Source organism: Gracilinanus agilis, chromosome 5, assembly GCF_016433145.1.
Source record: "Gracilinanus agilis isolate LMUSP501 chromosome 5, AgileGrace, whole genome shotgun sequence".
Taxonomy (NCBI): Eukaryota; Metazoa; Chordata; class Mammalia; order Didelphimorphia; family Didelphidae; genus Gracilinanus; species Gracilinanus agilis.
This window is the reverse complement of record NC_058134.1, coordinates 13,660,087-13,682,719: the sequence shown is the minus strand read 5'-3', so window position 1 is coordinate 13,682,719 and position 22,633 is coordinate 13,660,087. Positions and strand designations below refer to the sequence as shown.

At 50.0% G+C, this 22,633-nt stretch overlaps 1 protein-coding gene across 2 annotated transcripts in view; it reads left to right on the top strand.

Annotated features, from left to right (window-relative positions):
• RAPGEF5 (Rap guanine nucleotide exchange factor 5) overlaps positions 1-22,633 on the top strand; it is an 87,254-nt gene that overhangs the window by 54,819 nt on the left and 9,802 nt on the right. For both annotated transcript variants that reach the window (XM_044677668.1, XM_044677669.1), the window contains exons 8-14: positions 1,121-1,218; positions 4,783-4,905; positions 7,464-7,642; positions 11,402-11,492; positions 14,069-14,119; positions 14,285-14,372; positions 22,227-22,291. In XM_044677668.1, coding sequence (XP_044533603.1) covers positions 1,121-1,218; positions 4,783-4,905; positions 7,464-7,642; positions 11,402-11,492; positions 14,069-14,119; positions 14,285-14,372; positions 22,227-22,291 — 695 coding nt within the window. The remainder of the gene's footprint in view (positions 1-1,120; positions 1,219-4,782; positions 4,906-7,463; positions 7,643-11,401; positions 11,493-14,068; positions 14,120-14,284; positions 14,373-22,226; positions 22,292-22,633) is intronic.

Sequence of the window (22,633 nt, the reverse complement as noted above, 5' to 3'; positions counted from 1 at the left end):
TGGATGCATCATAACAGCAAGAACTCACATAGCACTTACTACCATCCAGGCACTGTGCTAAGCACTTTACAATTAGTATCTCCATTGATCCACAAGCCCAGGAGGCAGGTGCTGTTATTATCTTCATTTTATAGATAAGGAAACTAAGGCAAACAGAGATTAAGTGACTTACAGAGGCTGCATGTTAAGCAGAATTGGAATTCAGATCCTCACTTTCCTTTCACCCACTGGTATATTGCTTAAATAACTATTTTTACTGTCAGATAAAATGTTCTGGGGTAAATCGAGGGGGTGGGGTATGTACACCCCTCTCCTCCCAGTAGGAACAATAGAACACTTCTCTGAGCTTTCCCTGGCTTTTGTTACCCTCTCTGACTCCCTTCCCCATTTTAGTCATCTTGACTGGAGTTATTTGTAGTCTGGGCCTGACTTCTCCACTTCCAGTGACCTTAATCATCTCATAACACAATCTCTACCTCGGAAGGCTCAGGGAAAGGGGACCCTCTGGACCCCTCAGTGAGGAAAATAGCTGTCACAAAGCCTTTGGTGGGAGATGTATGGAGCAGATCCCCAGAAATGAGGGTCGAGATCAGGGGTCCCGTCAGAAGGGTCACACTGATTTTTGCCCATTTTGTTGATTTGTTTTTGGCTGGGAGGGGGTAGGTGCTGAGGGCTGGCAGTCTGGACCTGTGACTTCCTTGGTGGGGGAAGCTCCCAGGATGCAAACTCCCTCCCCCAATGGAACTCTTTGTCCTTTGCAGTCAGTGAGTTTCCCAGGACATCAAGAAGATGAAGTGACCTGTCCATGGTCACACACACACTCACTTGTACATTAGAAGCAATCACGAACAAGCACTGATTAAGCGCTTACTGTATGCCAGCCCTCAAACCCCGATGGTCCCAGGTTCCTGTGCCTTAGACCTTCTGGCTCTCTGTAGCTGGAACGTAATGCCTGATGGATCCAAGCGAGCAGAGTTCCAACATGAGTGTCGGACCACACTTCCTGTTCCAATCAGGTTCTTTTCCAAGGTATCTCTGGGAGAGATGCTGCTCTTTGGACATGGTTTCTGCCAGTGTCATGACTCTGCTCACAATCCTGTTTCTTTTGATTTTCTTAAAGAAAAGCATGAACTGCAACCAAATGACTTGGCCATCTCCAAATCCCTCGAGCTATCGAGTCGGATCTATGTCTACCGGAAGGACCTGTCAGAGACTTTGGTAAGAATCCTCAGCCCTTGTGTCAAATTAAAAAGAAAAGAAAATGACTCTCTCCAAATGTGCTTTCAAAGATAAGGCCAGTAAAAAAGTCATCAACAAACTTCTCGTAAGCCCCTACCAGGTGGTGGGGGCTAATAAGGCAAAGCCCCAAATGAGACAGTCCTGGCTCGTATTAAAAAGCTGGAGCGAATGCTCAAACCGGGCGCATGCATTTCACAGATAGTCCTTGGGGTTCCTGTCTCCAAAGGAGACCTGATGATCTGAGGGGTTTTAGCACCGAGGGGGCCCAGGGTCTGCCCCCTTGCAGACCGGGGATCTGAGACCCAAGAGGAGAAAGGATTTGCCAGAGGTCGTCCAGGGAATAAGCTTGGATTCCCATCGTCGCTTGCCAATGTGCCACCTTCTTAGCCACGTTGAACTCTGCTCTTCGTAGTCTCACTCCACAAAGGAAGGAAGCTTAGCTCTTGGGGTGAACCCTTCCCAGGGATCTGAATTCTAGCACCAGTCTCTGGCGAGTTGGGGAAGTCTGGCTCAGAAATGGACCCTGGGCAGCCATCAGGGCAAAAGAGGGTCTCTAGGCTTTTCATTTAATACCTCTAACTTATTTATAACATCAGGATTCTGGGAAACAACCATGGAGAGAGGGTTTGCAGCTCCGTCTCCTGTTTAAAAAGCAGCAGGAGGGGCAGCTGGGTAGCTCAGTGGAGTGAGAGTCAGGCCTAGAGACAGGAGGTCCTGGGTTCAAACCCGGCCTCAGCCACTTCCCGTGTGACCCTGGGCAAGTCACTTGACTCCCATTGCCTACCCTTACCAATCTTCCACCTATAAGTCAATACACAGAAGTTAAGGGTTTAAAATTAAAAAAAAAAAACACAAAACAAAACAAAAAGCAGCAGGATTGGGGCAGCGAGGTATCACAGTGGATAGAGCACCAGGCCTGGAGACTGGAGGTCTTGGATTCAAATTTGGCCTCAGGCACTTCCTAGCTGTGTGACCTTGGGCAAGTCTCTTAACCCCAATTGCCTAGCCCTTCCCGCTCTTCTACCTCAGAACCAATTCTTAATATCAGATAGAACCATAAGGATTTTGTTTTGTTTTTCTAAAAAGCAGGAGAATGAAGGGTCTCCTGATGTTAAGGAGAATTGGGAGGCTGAGGAAAGCTGGATCTTGGCTTTTTTTCCCCAATTCTTGCTAAGATTCTCACTCAACTGTCCCCTGGCTTCCTGTGAGCAATGCAGGCTGACATGGCAGGCCTATAGCCTACAGACCTACTGTGATGAGAAAGATTGGCAGGAAGGAACTCGGCCAAATCATTTTCCTTCCCTGGCGCCTCGGTTTCTTCATCTGTCAAATGAAGGAGTTGAATAACATCATCTCTAAGCCCTTCCAATTCTAGCATTCTCCGGGTCTCAGATTTCAATCCACAATTTAATGTATCTTTTTTAAATTTAAATTTTGAATATTTTCTCCTAGTTACATTTTCATGTTCTTTCCCTCTTCCCCCAAGCCCCCCAGCCCCGCCTTAGCCGACACACAATTTTTAATACATCTTTTAAGTTGATGCTTCCATTCCAAAGTGCTTTTGTGATTGGTCCATGGGTTTAAAACGGATGTTTCGTCATCCAGTAATAGCAGACGTTGGCAAAGTGCTCTCAAGCTTGGCCTTTGTGTATATTATCCTATTCGAGGCTTCCCATGACCTTGGGGGTAGGAGCCCCATTCCAGGCCAGTGAGGCTTGGGTCTGACTGCCCAAGCAGTTTTCTCTCTGTTCCTGCCCCTTTGGGCTTGGGAACTTTGTTTCCAGAATGCGTAAATGTGTTGCTGCTAACCCAATAGTTTATCCTTTTGGAAAACAGAGTAAGTAGTGTCCTGGAGGAAGGGGACAGCAGACAAACTTTGCGGGCAGGAAAAGTGCCGAGGAAGCTGTATGTCTAAGGGGGGGCATGATATCACGGGACTCTGAGCAGCATTAACCCTGGGATCACCCAGGGAAGGAAATGACAAGGTCTGTAAAAGGCCAACAGCACACTCCAGTTATTTCATAATTGCATATGGCAGAGGCGAAATGGGCAGCACTGAAGGGTACTGTGGACTCAACGTCCCCATTGGCTCTCCGGTCCCGTTGGAAATCTCTGTAGAGGGGACATTACACAGCTGCTGAATAGCCAGCCAATTCTTCAGGGAAATTTTGTCCTGTGCCTTGAGAAGCAGCAGCCTGTCGGAATCCCCCAAGGCATCCATGCTCTCTTGCTCCTCCAATTTTCTTGTGTTTATCTGCTCATGACATTTCGCCCAATAGAATGTGAGCGGATTTGCGTCCCCAAAGCCTAGCACATAGAAGACACTTAAAAAAAAAGAGAAAAGAGCTCACGGAATGAAAGCACGACCAGGAGAGCTCCATTTTGGAAAGTCTCTTCTCTAGAAATCCTTTTTATGTAAAAGAACTTTCGAAAATAAAAATGATGCACTTTCTAGATGAGAATGAATTTCTTCATTCAGAGAGCATGTAGCAGAGGCTTCCTGTGTATCAGGCAAGGCACCAGGCACAACGAATACAAATAGAAAAAACAAATCCTGCCCAGCCAGCAATTTTTTTTTATTTCCATGTAAAATAAACAAACAAAAAAAAACCAGTCAATGATTGCTTAATATCTAGCACAGAGTCTGGTACGTGGTAGGTGCTAAGTGAATGTTTGCTGATTGATTGATTGATTGATTGATAATGACTGGTAACTGGGAAAGCCCAGGGACAAGGTCCTTTATAGGAGAGGCAGTGTTGGGATTTGCTGATAGTCAACAGCTCTGGAAAGGGGCCCCAGAAGTATTCTCAGCCAGAATAAGATATTTAGACGACTTTTTGGTTTCCTCTAATTCATTTTCTCTGTCAAATTTCAGGGCGGTACAATCACCATAAAGCTCACGCTTGGGGCAGGGCAGGGAGGAGCAGAGGCAAGAAAAGGCACTTTTCTGTCGTCTAGAGAAAATGACCCAACCCCATGTCTGACGAGCCCTTGTAAACAGCTCAGACACACACAACGAATTTTAGTACCAGTTTTCTATTCTATGGTCCCCTCTTTCTTTACGCGTCCCAAGCCATTGGCCTTTTCATAGAGTTTGTCCTTGTTCATAGCAGGTAAAGAATAGGAGATGGACTCCATGTACAAGCCACGTAGGGCTTGTGGACGTGGCCCGTGGCATCCCTTTTGTTGCTTTTCCCCTCTCCCTAGTGGCCCTGCATACGCATGCCGTTGAGGAGCGAGAGCGATTTCAGGGCTTTTGCTTTTATTATTTTACTCCAGGGGCCGGGCCTATAATCAGATTTTATATTGCGTGGGAGACAGGGGCTAATTCAATCAGAAATCATTGATCGCAGACTCCGGCTTCTGAGCCTATTTCCCAAATAGGTTGTAACTCATCGAAGGTGAACGGACGGGAAGAAATATTAAGTGCACTCATCGAGGATTATTGTCAGGGCCTCCGTAGAGTAACTAATTTAGCAAAAAAAACCCAAAAAAACATTTGGGAGTTGCTCAGGATCCTTTGACTTCTGCCCATCCATTTAGAGCCCGCTGGTGGAGAGTGAGGAGTCCCAGCAAAGGTCGCTGAGGATCTTGGGAATGAACACGTGGGACCTGGCCATGGAATTAATGAACTTTGACTGGAGCCTGTTCAACTCGATTCATGAGGTGAGAGCTCGTGGGAAAAGATGGTCGGTGAAAGGAACTTTGCCAGACCTTTGGCGTGGCTCCTGGGTGCCCATCCTGTAGTGGCCACAGAATAGGTATTTGTGGAGTTGAAGGAAGACAAAAGGCAGCATAAAGTTTTAGAAGACTTGGAAGGGATCTTCCAGGCTGGTCCTCATTTGAAATATTCTCAGTATTATTCAGCAAATACTCATTGAGCATCTATGGTATGTTAGATGCTTTCCTTGGCACTGGATATACAGAGATGAAACAAACAAAAAAAGGGGTCCTGCCGTCTGAGTGCTGATAAGTAATGTATGGCCAGTAAACTTCAAGAAGGAGAGAGCCCCAAAATAAGGGGATCCGTCAGGAGAGTTGTACGAGATGGCCCTCAGCTGTGCTTTGAAGGAAGTTAGGGATGCTAAGAGACCTACCTGAGGAGGGAAAGCATAGCCGAACAGAGAACACCGGGGCTGAGTCAAGGAGGCAGCAGAAGGGATGCCATTTATATGGCAAATAACCATCGTGCCCGCAATGGAGAGTGCAAGAAGAGACATGATATGAGCTAACATTTGTATCATATTTTTTTGAGGTTTTCGATTAAGTATCACCCAACATTTTCTGTCACTCCCTTTAAATTCTCATCAAGAGATCAATAAAATTTTCAGGAGGAGCATTTCTATCTCCTTTTGGAACGTTTCCACTCCCCCCTCCATGTCCTCTAAGGAGAGGATCTCAGAGGGAAAACTCCAAGGTTAGGAGGTCTGGGAAATGCTTTCATGCAGAAGGTGAGGTTGTAGTAGACTTGAAGGAAGCCAGGAGGGAGAGATTTCTACTCGAATCTCTCCATCTTTGTTAGAACGTTCAGTAGCCAAATCACTGACTATAATCTTGGGGACCTGGGTTCAAATTCTACCTTGGCACTTACTGGCACTATAACCTTAAGCAAGGCTTAGATTCAGTGGTCTCTCAGATCCCTTCCAGTAGAAGGAAGGGAGGGAAGGAGGAAGGAAGGAAGCTTTACCCTGCAAAACACCAGGGGTATAAAGAATAAAACGGAGGCAGCCCTGCTCTCAGATTTTGGGCGTCTCACACTGGTATGTTTTTAACTGCAAGCCAGACGGAGAGGTCCCCTGGTCCCAAGGGCTCTTCTTTGAGGTTATTTCCTTGAATAAAATCCTCCAGGTGTCTAGTGTCAAGAACTTTGGTGGCAAGAATATTCTTTTCTTGGACTTTAGAAGCTGTGGCAAGAATTCAGCCACCAGAACTTCCTTCTCTGGGTTTACCCTTATGCATACCATTATATGTGGCCACAAGTATATATATGTAGATATGTGTATACATGTAGGCACCATGTGTGCGTATATGTTGTGTATACATACATATACAAACATACATGCACTCCCTATATTTGTGTATTGTGTACATGTGTTGTTATGTGTGTATGTGGATATAATGTGTATAGTACAAGGGTATGTATGCATAGAGGTGTTTGTGTATATGTACATGCCTATATAACATTTAATGCCCAGCTTCCTTTCATGAGCCCTTTCTGTGGGTGGCAAAAGACCGAGGCTGTGTCATAAGTACCAGAGGAGTGTGGGAGAAAGGAACCAAGCCTTTGGCCACTTGCTAGTAGGGGCTGCCAGAGTGAGGCTTGGTAATTGCCACATATATATGTTCATGTGTATGTGTGCCTACAGACATATGTAGATGGATGGATGGATGAATAGTTGGAGGGATGGTGAGACACACAATTGGGTGTGTAGGTAGGTAGTAATAGAGATGACTAGATGACTAGATAGATGGATAGATGCATGGATGGATGGATGGATAGACAGATGGATGGTGGATACATGATAAGGAGATATACATGGATGGATGGACGGATGCTTGTATTAGAGAAAGATAGAGGGAGATGGATGGAGAGATAGATAGATTGATAGATAGATGGAGAGAGAGAGAGAGAGATGGATAGATGGATAGATGGATGGATAGACAGACAGATGGATGGTAGATACATGATAAAGAGATATACATGGATGGATGGACGGATGGTTGCATGAGAGAAAGAGACTGATAGGTAGATATACAGGTGGATGGGTAGGTAGATGATAAAGAGAGCTAGAAAGAAAGAGAGATAGGCAGATGGTTAGAGAGGGAAAGATAGAGGGAGATGGATGGATAGATAGATGGATAGATAGATGGATGGATAGATAGATAGATAGATCAAATATTTATTTAGTGCATCCTATGTGCCTTGCATGGTGCTAAACAATCATTTCAGTCATGTCTACTTCTTTGTGATGCCATTTGGGACTTTCTGGGCAGAGATACTGAAGTGATTTGCCATTTCCTCCAGCTCATTTTACAGATGAGGAGACTAAGGCACACAGGATTAAGGGACTTGCCCAGGGTCACATAGCTAGTGAGTGTCTGCAGCCAGATTTGAACCCAAGAAGATGAGTCTTCCTGACTCCAGGCACTGCCCCATAGTGATGAACCCCACCTCCCCCTCCAAAAAAAAATCCAGACTTAAAAAGATGGTTCTGTTCCCACAGCAAGAGCTGATTTACTTCACCTTTAGCCGACCAGGAAGCAGTGAGAACACTGTGAATCTCAGTCTCCTACTGCAGAGATGCAATGAGGTCCAGCTGTGGGTGGCCACCGAGATCCTGCTTTGCAGCCAGCTCTGTAAGCGAGTTCAGCTGGTGAAAAAGTTCATCAAGATCGCTGCCCAGTAAGTGGGAGCCCTGCGGCGTGTTCGTGGTGCCCAGGGGTTGCCGGGGGTAGAGGGCGAGGCTTTGGGTTGGACCCTGAGCATGAAGAGCACTTGGAAGTCCCTCATGCTATGTGGGAAAACTGAGGCCCAAAGGGCGGGAGTGTCTTGCAGGAGGGAAGCCCGTTTTCTCTTCCCACTGCACCAGTCCAGGACTGTAGAGGGTCCCTGGCCTTGGGGAGGCTGTGGGCACTGTCTCTAACGATGCAGAGGGAGACCCTCATTAAGCACTTCTAGGAGTCGGCCCTGGACTAGGGTGCTGGGTTTGGACACAGACACCGTTTTTAAAAAATCTGAAGCATTTGTATGTTGGCATAAATATTTCAGTTCAGGCTAGAGAAAGCCGTGGGGTTTAGGCGTCTGATCCCAGAGGGTGGTTAGGAGGTCCGTACCTGGCAAGCACTTGCCGTTCCCTTCCTCTAACCTCCGGGTCATTCCCACAATGCTTCCGTGGCCCTGGGGAAGTCTGTGCCCCCTTGTGTGGGGATGAGGAGGAATCTTCCAAAACCAAGAACGTGTCCAAGGCGGGGGGCCCAGCACTGCCCCCCGAGCTCCCAACTGGCCTTCTGCACCCATTGGAAAGCTTTGGGGGCGGCCCTAGTTGCGCCACCTCCCAATCCTCACCCAGATGCTATTAGGCTTCACACCACAGCAGTACTCAGAGCCAGCCGGGAGAGAGCAGCTGCCGCAGTACCGGGGGGAGCCGGAGCTTATCTTTGGGGCTCTCGGCTCCCCTGTGCTCCCAGGGGCTCCCTGCCCGCTCAGAGCAGCCCTCCCGGACGTGTCTGGGCTTGGAATATTTTACCAACATGATACTTTTCCTTAAGTAGATATTATCGCAGCCGCCTCCATCTGTGACTTCGCTAATGCTGTAGACACAAAATGTGGCCTGAGACTTCCCTGGTTGTCTCAGCCCTCGTGCTTGAATAATCTCCTGAAATTTGTGAAGGGATGAGGCTATTAGTGGGGAGGGACAGTCAATCACCCGCCCGCCGAGCTCAAATCCCCCGGCAAGTGGATCCACTCTTTAAGGGCAGGGACGTGGAGGAGCTCTTCTCCATCTGGCCCTTCTTCTTGCACTACTGGGAGATGGACTGTCCCTCCGAATGCAAATAGAAAAGGAGCCTTAATTTCCTGATTATTATTCCAGTTGGAATAACCAAGGGAAATTAGTCATTTACACAAAGAAAAGTATTCTCCTTGCTCATTGCCATCCTGTTTGCATATTCCTGCTTGTAACAAATGAGTCCTTACCCCCACATTCTCCCAACCCTCTCCCCAACTCTGAGGCTTAAGGTGACTCAGTTTCCTCCAACGGTCTGGCTGCTCCAATAGAGAATTTCCTGAGAAGTCGCCTCCGGTCAAAGGCCAGAGCCTGAATGGGGGGGGTCAGCACAGCCTTTCAAGCTTTCACTGTCGTGATCCATCCCTGAGCTAGCTCGAGGAGAGAGAGAGGCTGGACGGGGAAGGGGGGAGGGTGCTGAAGCTGGGAGTCAGGAAGACCCTGGTTCAAATTCTGCCTTGGACCCTTTCTTTCCAAGTCTATGACCCTGGACAGTCCCTTAGGCTATATAAGCCTCCGTTTCTTCACCCATAAAATGGGGACGAATAGCGCCTTCCTCCCGGGGTTCTGGGGAGGATCAAACGAGAGACAGTCCATCCACCTTTAAGCTTTCTGGCCAGCTTGCCTCTGCGATTCGGGCTCGTTGGCACGGCTGGAACGAGTAGGGTTCGAGGTGTCAGAGCTTTTGGCTGCGGCTCGTGAGTTTTCCCTCTTTGGAAAAGCAGCTCCTGCCTTGTGTGTTTCTCCTCTTTGGGGGGATTGGGCGGGGGGGGGGGGGTCTCTCCGAAGCAACTTCCTTCCACCACCCGAGGCGGTCATTGGAGAGGTCAGCTTTAATGCTACAGCTATGGCTGAGCCAACAGATAGACTGCTTGAGTTTTAAGGCATACGCAAGGGAAATCCAGTCCACAGGCATTTATGAAATGCCTACTATGTGCCAGGCGCTGGGGATACCCCCCAAAAGAGGCAAAAACAATCCCTGAAGTCCCCTTGTCAAGGGAGGGGTCGGACAGAAGGAACTGTCCAAACAAGATAAATACAGGAAACTGGAGGGACTCGGCCCACGGTCACGGGGAGAGGAGCTGGCGTGTCCTGGCTAGAACCGGAAGGGATCCCCGATCTCGGGGAGGATGGGGCGCTCTTCCCAGGGACACACGGGGACCCGTCAACCAACTGCCATTCGCTGAGCATCTTCTGGGCGTCCGGTCCTGTCCCAGGGTGCTGGGGATGCCCAGGCGAGGTCACGGCACGCCCCTCTGACAGCTCTCTCTTCCTGGGGGATTCTTGGGCACGTCGTACATGGACTTTGCATTTTAAAGAGTGGAAGGACGTCAGGTACTTCATGGGTTAGGGAAAAGGGAGAACTAGGAAGGAGCCACTCGCTATCCCCTTCACGTGCCTCATACTTTCTCTACGTCTTAGTCCTCCCATTCCCTACCCTTAGAGGAGCTGTTTACCCATCCTACTGTCTTCAGTGCCCCCTCTTCCATGAAGTCCTCCCTGACCTTCTCCCGACTTTGGGAACTCCTCCAGCCCTGGGTCTGCACCCCTTTCTAATAGGCTTGGCGTGTCTCATCGGGGAGCACAATTGCTGGCTCATGATGGACCTTATGTGTCCTAGATTACAAGCTCTGTGGGGGCGAGGGAGGATTTCATCCTTCTAGCTTATCCGGCCCAGAGCAGGTACTCAACAAAGGATTGTTGAAGTAAATCAATATCTTTTCTTTAAGAGTTTGAACCGGGGGCCATCTGAGAGCCAGGCCTAGAAAGAGGAGGTCTTGAGTTCCGATCTGGCCTCAGACACGTCCTAGCTGTGTGACCCTGGGCAAGTCACTGCCTAGTCCTTGGGGCTCTTCTGCCTAGGAACCAATACACAGTATTGATCCTAAGACGGACATCAAGGATTTAAAAACAAAAGACCTTGAACCAGAAGTACAGCTTTACAAATAATACTTCCCTGGCTGTCAGTATAAACATTCATATTATTATGGTTCTGCCCTGCAGCTATTTTGATGGCGACAAATGGAACTTGGGTTTAAAAGGAACAGAAGTTGCAGATGAGCTGTATGGGGCGATGAGATCTTTATTGCAAAAACCCTGAAAACAAGGGGGCGATTCATGGATCTTTAGGAGGAGCACAAGCAGCTGTGGGGACTGTTCTAGGTCCAGTTTGCAGAACACATGATAAAGGCACACGAAAAGCTCCATGACTTCTGGCCCGTTTCTAAGAAAAGGGGGCAGGGAGAGGGGCTCGTGGAAGCTGGCCGGAGGGCTTCGACTTTTTCTACAAGGGAAACTCTGGGGAATGTCCTTCTCCCAGTTCAGATGCTCCTTCTTTAGCCACGTGAGCCCGATTAGGGTCAGAGGCCAAGAGCAGCATGTCCACTCCGTTACCTTATGGGCTTGGTACGGTCTGTAAACATCCCAACGCTCACTGTGACCCCCATTTCCCATGATCCTTAGCCACGTGGGTGAGGGAGGGAGAGAGCTTCCTGGGGGGGTTTGAAGTGGCCCTAGCCTACCCCTGCTGTGGTCCGGGGGGACAAGCGCTGGGGGAGGACCCCTCGGCCCGCTGGGCCTGCCCTTGAGGCCACAGAGCGTATCCAAAGACTGGACGCTGACCTCCAAGTGACTCGGGCTTCCTTTTATTCCAACAGCTGCAAAGCCCAAAGAAACCTGAATTCTTTCTTCGCCATAGTGATGGGCCTCAACACGGCGTCCGTGAGCCGGCTCTCTCAGACCTGGGAGGTAAGCGGCCAGAGCTGCCTGCTTTAACGGCGCGGGGCGGCGCGGGAAGCCTTTCCTTGGAAAGGTGTGATTGAAAGACCGTAACAAGGGGGGTCTCTCCTCCTAGTCCCCACCTAAACGAAGGTCCCGAGTTCTGAGGAGCTGTATTAAAGCACAGGGAAAGGTCTGTGTTCCTCGAAAAGGAGAACCTCGCAATTTGGAGGGAGAGAAGGGTGAGAAACCGAAAAGTGGGGCGCTGCTGCTGGGATTCATTTTTCGGTTTGGTTGTTTCTGTTTTAATGAATGACAAATGCAGCTGCATTAACTAGGACCTAATTACATTGATTGTTGATCCCCAAAGCCAGGAACTAATGTACAGAAAACAACTAGGAAGTAATATTCAAAGAAATTGGAATCTGTAAAAAAGAAAAGAACAACATAGCCGGAAAAATCCTGTGTTCCAAATTATTCCGGTGTCTTCAAGTGGAGAGTGGGTAGGGACTAGACCTGTGGAATCTCCAGGGTGAGGAAACTCCCTTCCCTAAGGTGCAGGCTAATATCTGCTCTTCAACCCAGATGGTTGACAAAAGATCGGTGAAAGGGTAAGTGATTTGCTTAGGACCACATAGCCAATAGGTGCCAGTGGTAGAATTTGAACTCCTATCTTCCCAGTTTCTAGACTGGCTCTCATTCCCCCATGGCCTCCTGCCTCTGGAGTTCCTTGAATGAGCCGCTGGGGTCTAAAGCAACGGTCGGCAACCTTTTTGGCCGTGAGAGCCATAAACGCCTGTGGAAGGAGGAGGATAGAGGCGGAAGGCGCTGGAATATGGGGCGGGGGCTGAAGGGCCCCCTGGGGCACATCCTGGGGCTCTGCCCGGACTGGCCGGTCGGGAGGTGGAGCCAGATATGGCTCGAGAGCCACACGTTGCTGACCCCTGCTCTAAAGCAATCCTGGCCTCTTCAAGTTTCCCCTCAGAGAAAAGAATAAGCCTAAGAAATTCTTCCAGAGATGAGGAAGGAGTAGTGACTACCTTGGCACTTGGGAGATATCCACAGGCATATAAAAGCAGGATACCATTGTAGGGGCTGAATTTGGGCTCAGAGAAACCTGGATTCCAATTCTACCTCAAACGCTTCTTGGTTGTATGACCCTAGGCCAGTCACTTAACCTTTATGAGCCTCAGATAACTCTCTAAGACTATCTACTAAGCTGTTGGTTTATGGGAAATTGTAGCTGCTTAGTGTATTAAAATCATTTTCTTCCCCGTTTCCAAAGTATAATTTTTATTGGGCAGATAGAGAAGGAAAGAATTCGAGGTTATCTCAGAATCACAGCCCTTGAGCGTTGAAGGAGACGAGAGCAACCATTAGGGTCCAACGTTTAACAAGAAGAAATGCTGCCTATGGCGTCCCCACAAGCGAGAGCCCAACCTTGGCTTGCAGACCTCCTTTATACAAGCATGAGTTCTGCATATCGATGTTAAGAGACAAGAAAATGGCTTGATTTTCTTATGTGGTCCAAATCTCATGGAACTATTTACCTTATGAACGTCTATATATGCCTTTTGTGTTTACACGCTCTTCAGACGCTCGCTTGCTTACTCGAGGTCTTGGCCGGCTATCGGCCTTGCCTGTTAGCCAGTTTTCCTAGGCTTGTTAGGCCTGTGGCAGTGCCCGCCCCGGTTTCCGGCGGTGCCCCCTGGCCCCCCGAAGAGCACGTCTAGTGCCCTTCCCATGAGAGAGCGCTCCGAGTTCTCTCCTGTCTCCCTTAACGCCAGCCGTCGAGTCACAGCCAGTCGTCCACGGGAGACCTTGGAGCCCCCACGGCCGGGAAGCGCCCGGCATTTTAAAGCTGCCGTTTCTGCCTGTCCTGGCATCTCCTGGCCCATAGCAGGTCCCGGATGAGGCTCGTCGATGGAGGAGGGCTTTGAGGGAAGAGCCGGCCGGGAGCTGCGCTTTTCCAGCCCAGTTCCAGGAGGTTCACCCACCCCACAGAGAGGAGTTTGTCCAACATGGCAGCTCTCAGAAACAGATGCTTAGGCGGAGGAGTTTGGGATGGGATTCTGGGAAGGGCCCGGCCGCCCGGCCGCCCGGCCTCTCTCGTGGGCCACCTGGCAAAGCGCTTCCGTATTCAGACGCGGCGAGCTGCCCCGGGCTGGGCTCCGTCCGTGCGAGGGGCCGGAGCGCACCATGTCGGACACGTCCCCTCGCCACCTTGAGAGCTAATTAGGCCAGTTAGATGGAAGATGTCAGCCTCCGTTATGATTTCGAGCTCAACATGACTATTAAGGCAAACAATTAGGGGAGGACTTGAAAGCTGAGGAGTTTTCACTAAAGAGTCAGCGGGGTGTGGAAGGGCCGACGAGGCTAGATGGGCGTCTGCAGGGGGGCCATTAGCCTCGGTGGCAGTCTGGGCCCTTGTCAGAACCAGAACCGAGATCCCCAGAGCAGGATGAGCCAAGGAGCGCCGAGACTCCCCGAGACGCGCCTCCCCGGGCCGTGCGTGTTCAGAGTCTTGGCATAAAGGCAGAAACCCGGACAAAAACCCGCCTTGGCACCCTCTGACTTAATTGCGCCTCTGGCTTGTTTTCTTCCAGAAAATCCCTGGAAAGTTTAAGAAGCTTTTCTCAGAGTTGGAGAGTTTAACGGTAAGTATCCCGGGCACGCCGTGCCGGGCGACCCTTCCCAAACTGCTGGGCGCCCTTTGCTGCCTTTCCCAAACAGGTGGGGTTGGGGGTGGCTGGGCTTGGAGACGCCTAGCTTTGGTGCCAGGAGGCTCATTCGTCTTCTCTGCTTCCTACATGCTTCCGCAGGACCCTTCCCTGAACCACAAAGCCTACAGAGATGCATTCAAAAAGATGAAGCCTCCCAAAATCCCCTTCATGCCACTCCTGCTTAAAGGTAAAGCGTCTCGGGGGGTCCTTCCTCGGGGCTGCAGCCTGGGGGAATTGGGAAGAGGTAGGTCTGGGTCTGGCCACTGGCACGATCCGGGTGGTCCTGAGCAAGTCACTTTCAATGCCAGATGCGAAGCCCTTCAGACCAGAAATTACGGAGCCGAGTTTGAATTAAGGCTCTGATACTTATTGGCTGCGAACAGGCAAATCACTCCTTCTCTGGCAGCCTTGGTTTCTTCATCTGTGAACTGGGAAAGGTTAGGGTGGTGCAGTGGATGGATCCTTGGGCTTAGAATCAGGAAGACATCTCCGTGAGTTCAAATCCTGCCTCAGACACTTACTGGCTAGCTGTAGGATCCCGTTGGCCTCAGTTTCCTCATCTGTCAAATGGGTTGGAGAAGGAAATGGTGAACCACCCCAGTATGTTCGCCAAGAAAACTCCAAACGGGGTCAGGAAGAGTCAGACGTACCCAAGTAACAAGAGTCGCGCTAGTGATTGTTTTCACTTTCTGTCAGTTGTATGTGGGGTAGAGAAGGGAGTTCTGGAAAACTGTGTCGGCTTTTGAAAAATGGACAGTGACGAGTGACTTCTGATGGGTCCAAATTACCTCGATTGTCCTGGCGAGAAAATCCACAGCTTGTATAATGCGGGCTGGAAAGCTTTGGGCTGGCTTGTCCCTTGGGCTGAGATTCTAAGAGCAGAGGACCGTAGATTTGGAGCTGGGAAAGGTCTTAGAGATCATTCAGGCCATCCCATTCACTGTCTGTTGACCAAACTCCTGGTGGTGCCCCAGGTCCCATGGCACATCAGCAGCCAAACTGAAACCTGGAACCCGAGTCCTCTCCCTATAAAGTCATCCTTCCTCGGGAGGTCCTGGGTTCAAATCCAGCCTCAGACACTTCCCAGCTGTGTGACCCTGGGCAAGTCACTTGACCCCCCCCCTTGCCCACCCTTACCACTCTTCCACCTAGGAGCCAATACACAGAAGTTAAGGGTTTAAAATAAATAAATAAACAAACAAACAAACGAATGAATGAATGAATGAATGAATGAATAAAGTCATCCTTCCATGATGCCGGGATGCCGACTCCTTCCCTGCTTAGCAAGCTTCAGCTCACGCCTGGGCCACACCTTAGTCTTACTTTAGAAAGACCAGGAAGAAAGTCCCATGAGGGAAGCCATGATGCCAAAGGAAGGCTTATGTCCGTGATCTGCTGGCACTTTCCTCTTCTGACTCTTGGGGAGTTTGGAGAAGCAATAATGAGCACGTGGGAATACTGGTAGGAAACCTGCTTTCTCCTTGCTTAGGGAGATGTCTGTAACCACAGGAGAGATCCTGGCCGGAGGGTTTGGCAGTTGGGAGCCATAGCAAGCTCGAGGAGAGCCGTTTTTTTTTTTTTTTTTTCTGTGGACTGATAAGGTCAGAACCCAGATTGCAGGGGCTGAAGAGTGAATGGGTGGTAAGAAGCAGCCCCTTAATAATCATGAGCGGTCCGATCCTGTGGCTCTGGCCATGGCACAGTCTCCTGGGACTTTCTTCCTTTCCGTAGCCCCTGCCACCTCTCTGCTTCCCTTCCTCTCTCCCTGGGTCTGTTGGAGCAGCTTCCGCCTCACCCCCTGCCTTCACTCTGTCCCATCCGCAGTCCTTCCTTCGTGCCCGAGAATCCTCTGGCCAGACTCTTCCAGGGGGTCCCACTCAAGGAGGATGGACACTTCAACTCCTTACCTGGCATTCCAGGCCTTCCCCCATCTGGTTCCAGCCTCGCTTTCCATTCTTCCAGCGCTCCAGGGCTGCTCTTCCTCCCTTTCCTGCCTTGTCTTATGCCCACGCCTGTATTCGTGCCCCCACCCTCGTCTTAGGTAGACTCTTCACCCCCCGTCCTGCCGGTGGCTCAAGCTCTCCCTCTTCAGGGACCGGCTCAGGTCCGCATCTGACCTGTTCGCCCACCCCACGAGCCCCCCATTCTCTCCCTCCTGAAATTTCCCAGCTGAACCCCTCCTTTGCTCTTGGCTGCATCGCGTGGGCAGTGCCTGCGGCCTCCGTGAGCCCCTCGGACGCATCCCGAGGCTCGGCCCGGCTCCTTCCTTCCCTCCCTAACGTGGGGAGAGCTCGGGGCCGCCACGGGAGCTGACAGCCCCCGCCGAAGTCTGATGGACGACCCTCATCGGCTCCTCTCGGCAAGGGGGACGGGCGGCAGGGCCCGAGCCGGGCAGCTCCCGGCGTGCTCCGGCACAGAAGGGGTGTCGGGCTGACCCGGAGCCAGCGAGGAGCCGGCGTGAGGCTGCCCGCTCAGCCTGGCACCTGGCCGTGCCCGGCTTCCTTTCCGCTCGCCTCACGCGTGGGGGATGATTTTTATTTACTAGCCCAAAGGTAGGACGCAGAGGCGAGCCCACAGCCGCCGCGGAGCTTCCATATGGACGTGCGGTGGGAGGCTGGGCCGGGGGGAGACGGAAGGGGACGCATCTGGGAAGGAAACACATTTGATTCTGAAAGGTTTTATTGGAAGCAATAAATAATTTTTAAAGTTACAAGAAAGCCCTTGACAGCCCCTTTTCCAACTCGGCTCCCAGGAAGCTCCGGCGCGTCCCCCCCTTCGCACATGTGGACCTAAAGCTAAACCTAAGCTGCTTGGGCCCCCCCCAAATACTTAATAAAATTCGGCATGTCACCCTTCTATCGGAGCACGGATGCAATTTTCTGCTCCACTGGGTTTATCTGTGCTTGGTCGTTGGCAGCAAAGCCGATTTCTAATTTTTCCCCGCAAATATCTGCCTCCATCTTAAAGGGACGAGCAGAGAGTAAATGTTCTATTTGGTTTTTAATTAGGCGCCTCCTCCAGTTGGAAATCAGCATCGGGCACTATTGTTCCTTCATCTTGATTTCTTTCTGTCAATCTGACAACAACCTGGGCAGGCACCAATCTGTGGTCCCGATCCCCTGCCCCCATCGGGGAGCTGCTAACGCTGGCATCGGAAATAATTTAGAAAAGGACGGCAGGTTAGCATGAAACGTGACACAGAATTTCTCATGCCTGGAGGGACGGCATTCACTTAAAACAAGTATGCTCTGAAATTAAATCTTTCAATCAAAGTTGAAAACATGGTTTTTTTTTTGTTGTTTTTTTTTTTTTTTGCCGGTGAGTTAGACACGTCCGTCTCTGTCCTCCCCCCTCCCCCCGCCTCTCCCTCGGCCACGTTCCTCTCCTCTTCTCCTTCCTCGTTTTCTCTTCTCTCCCTTTCTGGGTGCTTCTCTCTCGGCATTTCCAGGCTCGGCTTTCTAATCGGCGCCTCGTGGCCCAGCGATGGCTTGAATTGGGAAGGTGGGCTTCGTGCTGGGAGCGAATCGAATTAGTCGGGCTTAGTGGGCTGACTGCTCAGTGACGGTCTTCCCTCGCCTCAGCCGGTGATTTCGTCCATCTGGGTAGCTCCCGGTGGCCAAACTTTCCCCTCCGATACAGATCAACAATTCTTCGGCAGTTTATAGTCTCCCAGAGTTGCCTGGGACGTAGAGGAGGGACTACATGACTCGCCTCGAGTCACAGAAGGACTATGTGGAGTTGGAACCAAGCTGTCCGGCTCTGACTGCCAGGTTCCGTACCGCTTCTCTGTGTCAGAGTCCGACCTCCTACGTGAATTAAGTTGTGTGACTTGGAGCAAGTCACTTCACCCTGTTTGCCTCAGTTTCCTCACCTGTAAAATGAGCTGGAGAAGGAAATGGCAAATGCCAAGAGAATCCCACATGGAGTCATGAAGAATGGCCAAACAACAAAATGGCGCCTTAGGTTATTTTGATCATTACCAATTGACTCCCTGACTCACGATGTCCTCCGAGGCATCTCAGACTTAACGTGTCCAAAATGGAGCTCATTATCCACCCCAGCCACAGGCACCCCCAATTCATCCCTCTTCCAGAGTACACTCTTTTGGCTGAGGGGACCGTCATCCTTTCAAGCCCCCCAATCCACTAGAGGTGGGAATCATCCTGGGGTTCCCCCCTGACCCTAAATCAGGTACTGAGGCTCGGCGCTCCTAATCCCATGGTATCTGTCCTATCCGAACCGTACTCTCACGCCCAGGGTCTCTCCTGCAGCCCCTCTTCCCCCTCTGTTATCCCCCCATTCGGTCTGTTCCAGGGGGCTCAGAGTTGCTGTCTGTGCATGTTGCCTCTTCTACAATCCCTTCTCTGACAAGCTGAGATTTCTGAAGCCGATACCTGCTGCTGTCAGTCTCTTCTAGTCCCAAATCTTTGGGGTTTACTCATTTTAAAAAATCCTTTGTCTGGCATCCAAAGCCCCCAAGAATATGGCTCTCGCTTATCTGCGCGCTCTAATTTCCCGTCACTCATCTTCCTCCCCATTCTGCTCCCCAGGAGTGGGGAACAGGAGGCACATTCTGCTGTTCTCTTTGACGGATGTCAGCGGCTCTTCTGCCGGAACACGGCCTCTCGGAGGCGCAGAGGGATGGGCTTTGTGAGAAGTCGAGTCCGCGGATCACGGGGAGTTCACATAGCATGAAAGGGGTAGGCTGCCCGCTGCCAAAAAGGGAGCGAAGAGCTGGGGAGAGATGAAAAGCGGTTGTGTAGACAAAGGCAGACAGTCAGATCTGGGGCAGAGAACTGGGTTTGAACCCTGACTCTGCCACTCATTTGGCAGAAGTGAATTAACCTTTGTGGACCTCAGTTTCCTCATCTGTGAGATGCGGCCATTTGATGTGCAGATCTCTAAGGCCCCTCCTTGCCCCTCTCATCTTCTCGCCCTGTTGGAGAAAAGGCAACGAGTCCCAAAGAAGGGATGCAGGTTCCTCACAGAGAATCCTCTTTGTCCATTGAGTGCCTCCCAAGACAATGAGGCGATACAAAGAGCTTCTGCAAATGGCACTTTGTTGGGCGTCTTTCATTGGTGGCGGGAGCTGGGACTGGTGGATGGAGCAGAAGGGGGCGAGGAGAGGCTGTAGGGAGCTGGCAGCGATCCAAAGACCCCATTTCTACGTCTCGTTTGTGTGCCCGTTTCTCTGCATTCGCTGGGGGTGGCGACCCCTTCGGATCTTGCCTGGTTGCCCCATTCTGAAGAGGGCAAACTCGTGCCGGCACGATCCCAGTGTCTTAGGAGACGCAATCCCACCTCCGTATGGAAGACGGAGAGTCGGCCCCCTTGTCGGGCCAGAAATTTCAAAATGTCAAAGTTCGGGTCTCTTGTAAGATGCATTTAGTAGAAAAAGGTGATCTGGACCAGTAAGGAGAGGCTCGGGTTCAAATCCGTCTCTTAAACTTATCAAAAGATGATCTGGACTCGGGTTCAAATCCGTCTCTTAAACTTATCAAAAGATGATCTGGACTCGGGTTCAAATCCGTCTCTTAAACTTATCAACAATGTGATCCCTCAGCAAGTCACAACCTCTGAGTCTCAGTTTCTACATCTGTAAAATGGGAACAGTGGCGGCACCTTTCTCCCAGGTTTGCTGTGAAGAGCAAGTGAGTAACGTGTTCTAAAGTGCTTTGAAACGCTGAATCCAGAAGCCCAACACATAGCAGCCCTGATGCGAATGATGGAAGTGTTGTGACATCTCCAGGAAGTCCAGCTGTTAAACGGCAAAGGGAAGGGCACACTTATGCTGCTGGAATGGGATTTCGTTCTCGTGTGTTAGGTGGGCACTAAAGAGACTGAATAACTTCATTCAGGATGTTACTTTGGAAAACCTCCAGTGGACTTCCCCAAGGATCTGTGCTCCACTCTTAGACATTCATTTCCACACACCCTCCCCCAATGATTTAGACAGAGGCAGAGATTTGGATAAAGGCAGGTAGGGGGTGCAGGAGAGAGAGAGAGAGCTAGGCCTGGAGTCAGGAAGAACTGAGTTCAAATCCAGCCTCGATACTTCCTAGCTGTATGACCCTGGCAAGACACCAAATCCTGTTGGCCTCAGTTTCCTCATCTGTAAAATAAACCGAAGAAGGAGGTGGCAAACCACTCCAGTGTCTTTGCTAAGAAAACCCCAAATAGGATCACGAAGAATCAGACATGACTAAAAACAATTGAACCTAAAGAGACTTGGATCAGATACCCGGAGAGGGTGGCAAACCTCCCAGAAGACAGAGGATCTTGATAGGTTAGACCAGCGATTCCCAAAGTGGGCGCCATCGCCCCCTGGTGGGTGCTGCAGCGATCCAGGGGGGCGGCGATGGCCACACTTTTTTTGTATTACATTCTATTCTGAGTTCAATAAATAGTTACGTAATTTCCAGGGGGCGCCAAGGAATATTTTTTCTGGAAAGGGGGCGGCAGGCCAAAAAAGTTTGGCAACTGCTGGGTTAACTATGGGGCAGGATTTCAAGGGAGAACATCGAATGGGGATGAAGACCGAGTCTTAGGTGTAGAGAAACGGACAAGTCCAAGATGGAGGACAATAATGAAGCCGTATTTATCTGAAAAAACCTCTAGGGACCCCGACGAATCCGCAGTGGGAATCGATGACCACGAAGGCGAACGAGACCGCAGGCTGTTTTGTGGCCTTAGTTCTTGGAATAAGAGGGTGGCGGAGGCCTTGCCGGGCACACGTGGAGGTGGGGGTCGTTCTGAGCGTCACATCTCATATTAATGAGCTCGAGAATGTCTAGAGAAGAACCACCGCCAGAAAGGTAAAGAGCCTGGAGTTACCGCCATAGGAAGAGGAGATGGAGCTGGTTAGCCTGGAGAAGGCAAGGCTGGAAGCGGCCAGTGAAAAGCAGAACACAAGAGCTCGTCTTCAGGATTCGAAGGGCCGACAGATGGAAGAGGCATCAGCGGGCTAACATAGGAGCCATAAGGAGAAGGTGCAAAGCGGCGAGAGGAGCCCTTTCCAAGTGGGATGGAGGCGAGGGGCGTCCCCTTCCCTCGTCATCTGCAAGGAAAGACCGCTGGGAACTCATCGACTGTGTGTGTGTGTGTGTGTGGGGGTTTCATTCAGCCCCATGTTGGCCCCAGCTTCTCCGAGGTCTCCTCCAGCTTCCAGGCTGTGCTTCTGTCCCTGGACTCGCAGGACTACCTGCACATCCTTTTCCCTCTCCAATTCTTCAGCACAACGTCTTCCACTTTCCAGTCAAACAGACGTACTTTATTTGCTTTTCTGGGTTTCTGCCCTGTTACACGTCACACTCCTTCCGGGAGCCTATTGGCCTTTTTGCCATCTCTGGTCTCCTTGTCCCATTCTTGGAGTGTCCTCCCTTCTCCACCCTGCCTCGATGATCTCTGGCTTCTTTCATGGCTCGGTGCAGATGCCTCCTGTTTAATATCAATGATGACGATGGCTAGCATTTATATAGCGCTTACTGTATGCAAGGTGCTGTGCTGGGTGCTTTACAATTATTGTCTCCATTAATTCTTAACAACATCCCTTCAAGGTGGATGTTATTTTTATTGCCATTTTACAGATAAGAACACAGACAAACAGATTAAGTGACTGGCTCAGGGTCACATAGCTGGTAAGGGTGTGAGGCTGGATTTGAACTCAGGCCTTCCCAAGTCTGTTCTCCTAGATGCTCAAATATATGACCAATATTCTGATAATTCCCAATTGTTAGAGCTCCTATTCCCCCAAATTACTTTGTTTTTACTCATCTGTGTAGGCGTTGTATCTTCCCAATAGAATGGAAGTTTCTCCAGGGTAGGCGTTATTTTGTCTTTATCTTTGTATTGCCATTGCAAATAGTAGTCACTTCATGCATGTTTGTTGAATTGAAATATAGCATTATCTCAGTGTCAAGACTAAATGGGATGTTTCCAAATACACTGAGCATTTCTAACTTATATTTTCCTATGCCAAGAGTTCTCGTACTCTCATATTCTCATTTCTAATCTTGGTATATACTTTTCTTTTGAATTTCAGATGTGACATTCATCCATGAAGGAAACAAAACTTTCTTGGATAACCTCGTCAACTTTGAAAAACTGGTATGTAAGTCCCCAAAACAAAATCAAAAGTCCTTCTATTGTGTGCTTTCCTTCCTTCCTTCCTTCCTTCCTTCCTTCTTTCCATCTTTCTATCTTTCCTTCCTTCATTCCGTCCTTCCATCTTTTCTTCCTTCCTTCCTTCCTTTCTCCCTTCATTCCTTCCTTCAGTCTTTCCTTCCTTCAATCCTTCCTTCCATCTTTCCTTCCTTCTGTCTTTCCTTCCTTCCTTCCTTCCATCCTTCCTTTCATCTTTCCTTTCTTACTTTCATCCTTTCTTCTTTTCATCCAGCCCTCTATCCTTCCTTGCATTCTCCTTTCTTTCCTTCCTTCCTTCCTTCTTTC